Source organism: Ovis canadensis, chromosome 13 (genome assembly GCF_042477335.2).
Source record: "Ovis canadensis isolate MfBH-ARS-UI-01 breed Bighorn chromosome 13, ARS-UI_OviCan_v2, whole genome shotgun sequence".
In the NCBI taxonomy this organism is placed as follows: domain Eukaryota; kingdom Metazoa; phylum Chordata; class Mammalia; order Artiodactyla; family Bovidae; genus Ovis; species Ovis canadensis.
Window position 1 is genome coordinate 41,433,044 of NC_091257.1, and position 6,958 is coordinate 41,440,001.

General features: G+C 48.0%; 1 protein-coding gene across 1 annotated transcript; it reads left to right on the forward strand.

Moving 5' to 3' along the window:
- The first annotated feature begins 2,376 nt into the window (after positions 1–2,376).
- Positions 2,377–5,976, forward strand: GJD4 (gap junction protein delta 4). Its single transcript, XM_069548856.1, has 2 exons — positions 2,377–2,703; positions 4,586–5,976. Exons 1-2 carry the CDS (start codon positions 2,640–2,642, stop codon positions 5,524–5,526), a joined length of 1,005 nt encoding a protein of 334 aa, XP_069404957.1. The 5' UTR covers positions 2,377–2,639; the 3' UTR covers positions 5,527–5,976.
- Positions 5,977–6,958: the final 982 nt, after the last annotated feature.

Consider the following 6,958-nt stretch of genomic DNA (forward strand, 5'->3'; position numbering starts at 1 on the left):
TGACTGTGTCTGTGGGGCCAGGGTGGCAGTCAGGGAGCAGGTGGGGTGGTGGGGGAAACCAACACTGATGGAGTCCAGGGTCCCAATCATGACATGGACACGGTGGGCCATGTGAGCACTCACAAGCGCACCTTCCTCAACTTTGGTGAAGGAGGGGGAAGACTCTGGAAACCAACCAGAGAGGGCAAGTTGCCCCAAATGGAACCAGCAGCTGTGCCAGGTTCAGGGGTTGCAGAGTCTTAGGAGCCGCCCAGGGGGTTATACTGGGGATGGGATGTGCGTGCTGGGCAGGCCAGCTGGGCTTGGTGGGCCCTGCTAGACCTGGTCCCAAAGGTGATGGGCCACTGAAGAGTGTGAAGCAGTTAAAACAAAACAAAACAAAGCCTTAAGTGTTTCAAGCAAGTTGAGCCCTGGGATTTTGCTGGAGCATGGCAGATCTTGGTGTCACTCACCCAGAGAGAAAACCAGGGGAAGCGTTCAGGATGTGTAGGGAAAAGCCAAGGCTGGGAACCAGGAGGAGTAGACCCTCAGATGCCCAAGTCACTACCGTGTGCCATTCTTTATATTTTTAAGCCATTTTCATGCCTATGATCTTACTTTTCATGTCACAGCCACTCTGTGTAGGTAAAAGGCATCATCTCACTGATGAGAAAAGTGAGGCAGGAAAAGCTCTAGTGATTGGCTCAAGGTCACAACATTCTGAATCCCCATTCAGAACAGGCTCTTTAGACCCTGCAGCAAAATTCAGTCACTGCTTTCCTGAGCAATGACTTATGGGTGACTTGTGAGTGCCTTTTAAAATTCAGTCATTGTTGTCCTGGTCTTTTCGCTTTTAAATCAACATCCTGTGTGGTCTATTAGGGAGCAAATATATTTTCCTTTATTTTATACTCAAACCCTTGAAATGACTATTTAAATATTTTAACTACAATTTCTCTCAATTTCATTGTCCGTGTCAAAGCATTTGACTAAAATGTAGCACAACTATGGTTCCTTTCAAGGGGGTCAAAATGTTTTCTGTGGATGGAAGCGTTCCCTATGAATGAAGATGAAAGAAGCTTTGTTGTACTCTTCCTTGGGGAATCTTTCTAGGGTTATTACCAAAGTCAAGAATAGATCAGAAATGGAGAAAAGGTAGGAATATCAAGAAGAGCTTTCATGGAAAATTGAAATCATTCCTTTTAAAGTTGACAAATCCCACCCTGATGATAGACCCCCCAGCCTCACAGGACAGCTCTTCCCAGGTAGAAAAGTGGTGATCGTGAGATGATTTTGAGGCAACTGTGATTGATGTCAGCAGGTCCAGATGGTGATATTTTACGAAAAATCGAATGGACATTTGTTAAGCTGATTCAATAGCTGCAGCCCTGGGCTCAGTGGGGCCAGGGGATACAAGTGGAGTGCATTATCTGTGAGGGTGTTTGGGGCCAGTTAGGGACGGAAATGCTAGTGATTTGAGTTTTGCACACAAGGGTTCCCAGCCTCTGGGCCACAAACCGGTACCTCCTGTCAGATCAGCAGCAGCATTAGATTAGAAATAAAGTGCACAGTAAATGCCATGTACTTCGATCATCTGGAAACCATCCCTCCACCAGGTCCATGGAAAAATAGTCTTTTGCGAAATTGGTCCCTGGTGCCAAAAAGGTTGGGGACTGTACATGCTCGGTGCTCACAACAAACACCACTTCCTGTCTGTCTCCCACAAACCCCGCTGTAAACACAGGACTATTGGGAAGAGGTGGTGATTCCCAGTGACCAGGTGGCTGCCCCAGTTTTGCATCTTGGTTCTTTGTCTCCGCATGAAGGGCTCTCATCGCTAACCCAGATAGGAAATAGCTCCGCAATGACCTAGTCCCAGGGCAGATTCCTGCTGTCATCCAAGATATAGGAATTCAGAGTTAGGACAATGATTCTCTGGGGCTCAAGTTATGATGGGTTAATGGTAATGAATCCACCTGCCAATGATGGATACTCAGTAGATGCTGGTTCAATCCCTGGGTCAGGAAGATCCCCTGGAGAAGGAAATGACAACCCACTCCAGTATTCTTATCTGGGAAATTTCACGGACAGAGGAACCTGATGGAGTTGCATAGGGTTGCAAAGAGTCAGACACGACTGAGCATGCAGGCACCATTCAGCGCTTCATAGAAGAGATGAAATGTGGACATCTTAATGCTTCTTTAACCAGTGAAGATGTTATAGAAATGTTTTCAAGGAGGAAACGCCTTTTTTATAGAGACTTGGCTGGTTGACTGAACTTTTCTTTCTTGGGTTAAACATAGCCACTTCTCTTACATCCTGAGGCGTCGGCTCTCCTGGTGGAGACATGTGAGCATGGCCAGGGGCCTGGAATGTCCCAAGAGGGTAAGAATAGCCAGATGAGCGACGGCTGCTACTGGCCTCTGGTCACTGCAGTTGTCAGGAAGGCTTTGCCTCAAACAGCTCGGGGCCGCCTCCACTGGAGACAGAAGAACAACCTTGTGCTCCTGGGCTTGAATTGTCCCTTTAGTATCTCCAGCTCTCACCTGGGAGTATTTTGTAGCAAAGATACACATATTCTTGCAAAGATTTCCCACCTCCCTGGAGAACACAAGCTCCGGACGGCTTCAGTCACCTTGAGTCTGTGACCCCCTGGAAGCATGGACCAGTCGGATCTGCTGGGGTTCCTCGTCATCACCCTAAATTGCAACGTGACTATGGTGGGTGAGTAGTACAAACCCCTGCAGAGCACAGATTCTGCCTTGGATCACTTTTCCTGGTCCTTCTCCACGAGGAAGGCTTGCCTATCCCTGGAGGACAGGGAGCCATGGCTCAAGTTTTCCTCTAATTCTCCATCATTTCATGAGGCTCCCCATCACTTAAGCATGTCTTGGGGGTGAGCAATGTTCCTCTCAAGAGGCCTCTTCTTGCTAACATTTGGGGGCTGAGTAAGCGGCAGGGGTATTTTTATGTAACTCTTCTCTGGCTACTAGGAAAAGTAAAAATACCAAGTTAAGAAATTCATGCCTTGAGTCAGCTCGCTTGTTCATTTTTTTAGGGATTATCCTTGAAGCTCCATTTGTAAAGATTAGTAAATTCTCTTGTGTACTTTAAACCAAATCCCAATTTTAGTTTTAGCCTTTTTCCCCTAACAATGAAAGTAATAAAGTTTTGATTTATTAGAGTTTGATGTAGCCAAGTTAAATTTTTGGAGAGGTGTGGCTACCCTGATAAAAGGGATTGAGAAAAGGATTAAAATATATCCATGAAGTGGCTGATATTTTTCTTGTTCATTACTTTTTAAACTAAGTCAACTTAGTTTTAAAAGTTTGAGTTAATGACTTTATCACGTAATTATCATGCAATTCTCTTGAGTTGAAGTGACTTCATTGATAAAATAATTTAATTCTTCTGATGTCAGGTGATGATTTCTGCATCTCATCACAAAACAAAATATTTACAAATTATTTTGACTCGTCCTTCAACATATTCCAAACTTGTTGATTCATGACATGAAAATAGGACTTGGAAGTGATTTTGATTTCTAGGTTAGCCTCACACATTCACGATAAGTTAAAGACAAAACCTCAATTCATAATAGTTGGAGTAGGGGGAAAGGAGTTCTGAATAATTGAAGAGTCTAAAAAACTGAATGTTCTTCAAGAAATCTGATTTCAAGGGCCATAAAGCAACATTAAACATAAGGATCATGTGGACAATTACCATAGAGAAAACTCACTGAAAACAGTAGCTTTTATTTGCTATACACAATTACAGGAAAGCACTAACATCTTTGAAAAAGTTCACTCTTTAAGAGGAAGACTTTATTCACATCAGCCCAACTTTCTAGAATTTTCAGCCCAGAGTCTGAACTAGCTGAGCCAGATTAAACATTTTAGTTATCTATGCTTCTTTAAATCTGTCAATTTCAGAGCATTTTACAAACAAGTATAGACATAGCTCTTTTTATTGTGCTCCCCAATATTACTTAAAAAAAAGAAACAATTGAATGTGGCAACCCTTCCTTAAGCAAGTCTTTGGTGCCGTTTTTCTGACGGCATTTGCTCACTTCCTGTCTCTGTGCCCCATTTTGGCAATTCTTGAAATATTTCCAAGTTGTTCATTGTTACTAAATTTATTCTGATGAACCATGTGATCAGTGATCTTCAGTGTTAATACCGTCACTGGCTGAAGGCTCAAAGGATGGTCAGCAGTTTTTAACAATGAAGTATTTTTTAGTTAAGATGTGTACATTGTCCTTATAAAGCTACCGCACACTTAATAGACCAAGGTAGAGTGAAAACATAGCTTTTATATGCACTGGGAAATCAAAAAATCCTTATGACTCGCTTTATTGGGGCGGTCTGGATGAAAAGCGGCAGTGTCTCCAGGGTGAGCTTAGTTGAGCCCAGGGTCCACACGTTGTAAGTGCTGGTTAGATATTCACCCAGTGAGCCAACTGTCTGATAGTCTTGTGACTTCAACATGCTTATCCACCTAGTTCTCCAGTCTCGGTTCTCCGTTCACCTCCGTAAGGACTTAGAACTACTAGGAGGAGATGTATTTGTATGGCTGTAATGGTGCCCTTCCTGCTGCTTCTTCCCAGGGAAGATCTGGCTTATCTTCATGGTGCTGCTGAGGATGGTGGTGCTCATCCTAGCCGGGTCACCCGTCTACCAGGACGAGCAGGAGAGGTTCGTCTGCAATACTCTGCAGCCGGGATGCGCCAACGTCTGCTACGACATCTTCGCCCCCGTGTCCCACCTGCGATTCTGGCTGATCCAGAGCGTGTCTGTCCTCCTTCCGTCCGCGGTCTTCGGCGTCTACGTGCTGCACAAAGGAGCTGAGCTGGCCGCACGCAGATCCCGTGGGCCGGAGGATGCCTCAGAGGACCACGACGCCCCAGGGCTGACCCCCGGGGCCAGGCGCTGCCTGACGGTGCCAGACTTCTCCTCGGGCTACGTGGTCCACCTCTGCCTCCGGACCTTGACCGAGGCAGCTTTCGGTGCCCTGCATTACCTTCTCTTCGGATTCTTGGTCCCCAAGAGGTTCTCTTGCACGCACCCTCCTTGCACCAGCGTGGTGGACTGTTACGTCTCCCGACCCACGGAGAAGTCCATCCTGATGCTTTTCGTCTGGGCGATGTGCGCGCTGTCCTTTCTGCTTACTGTCGCCGACCTGGTCTGCAGCGTGTGCTGGAAGACGCGAGGGCGACCCGGTGGGGCCCGGAGGAGACCGTATCCAGGGGCAAGGGATGCGGCGCCTGAGGGACGCGGGGCGCGGGAGGGGCTGGGGGTGCACGAGGGACGCGGTGAGCGCGCTCGCGCGGGACTGGGGACCCGAGGGCCGGGCGCGCACAGCCCCGCTGCGGAGCCTGCCGCGCCCGGGAGCCTGGAGCTGCCGGGGGAGGACGAGAGCGACGCGTTGTCCTCAGCCAGCGACCAGCCGCACTTGGCCCGGCCAGGAGCGGCGGCCCCGGGGTGGGAAGAGCGCCCCTGCGCGCCGCGTGCCCCGCTGTCCGGCCCCGGCAAGTCCGAGTGGGTGTGAGTCCCGGCATCCCACCCCAGGAACCCGAACGCGGCGACCATCCGCACCGCAGAAAGGAAAGCCGGCGGGACAGACGGACTTCGCAGGAGGCTCTGATGCAGGTCACCAAAGATTTAATTTAGATAAAGCCTTTCGGGGGAGGGGCGACCGTCCTAGGTGTTCAAATGCGGATGGGTTAACCCAAGAGCAACAGGCCCCTGAATTTGCTGCTCTCTGATTCTATTGTCTTATTTTATCCTGTAGGTTGAAAAGCACATCCTCTTGCATTTACAGAGCTTTGATTAATATGTTAATGTTTTCGAAGGAGTTTTTTTTTTTTTCTGGTGGGGGAGGGGGTTTGGTTTGTTTCTCTACTTAGCTAAAAACGGCATCTGTTAGGAACTTCATGCATAGAGGGATATATTCGTTTAACTTCTCCAGACTCCTTTAATAAAATTAATGCTGATTGCATTGAGATCTCGCACTTCTTACTTCACTGTGTCATAGGAGAAGCCACAAATGCAGGAGATCTGGCTAAAAACCATTGGGGTCTTTTGTTGGAGGCATCTTGAGTGGTTATTGCATGTGGGTGTGAGGTGCACAAGCTGAGGAGTGGCCACTGGCTTGCTTAGTGTTGCTGGACATGCCGGCTGGGTGGCTGTCCTCACTGAGCAGAGGGGAGCACTTTTGGCTGCTGATGGCAAAACTAGTGTTGTCACAGGGCTTCCAGTCCTGGCTCTGACTCTCCCCTGGCCCTGGGGACAGTCCTACCGTTAGGGCTGCCCTAAGGGTCTTCATTCATGTCCCAAATGAGAAAGGCTGGGGGTGTTCCAGCTTTGTACTGTGGGCTGATGACCTGGGGAGGGGGTACCCGACAGACACAGCAGTGTCGTCTTCCAGGGGAGCTCCCTGCCATCGACTCTGCTCTCCTCCCTTTGCCCTGATTTTGGTCCAGGTGCTGCCAAGTTGGAGCAGAGTCTGTTAGAGCCTCCATGCTCCCTTCAACTGCCATGTGGAGGACACAGTGCAGCAGAAGTTGGGGTAAGGCTGTTCCTCTTCACCAGGAGGAAGGAAGAGCCACTAGGCTGTCTTCCCAGAATGGATGAAGTGCCTCAGGTCCACGAACGCCCAACACTGAAGAAGCCAGCAGACAGTGAAACAAGGGAACCAGGACACCCAGGGAAACAGTGGGCACTTTTTAAAACTGTTCTAAAGATAACCTTGACAGTGAAATATCTGTTGGAATGGGGAGTGACCTCCTTGATCTGTCTACAGAGTATCAAAGCCATTGATTAAAACTTAAAAAAAAAAATCATACAAAATAGGTCTTAGCATAAAGCTCATTGAATGAATGAACCTGTTTTAACTTTGCAGTAAATCTCTCTCCTACTCTCTGACTCTCTCTCTCTTGATTGCTCATCAACTTATTCAAAACCATGAACCATGACTCAGA

What these genes read in the sequence shown, in the direction of transcription:
- GJD4 (XM_069548856.1), top strand. Translation starts at nt 2,640, where the DNA reads ATGGACCAGTCGGATCTGCTGGGGTTCCTCGTCATCACCCTAAATTGC. An exon ending in TTGCAACGTGACTATGGTGG is followed by an intron (nt 2,704 to 4,585) that starts GTGAGTAGTACA and finishes GCTTCTTCCCAG; the next exon opens with GGAAGATCTGGCTTATCTTC.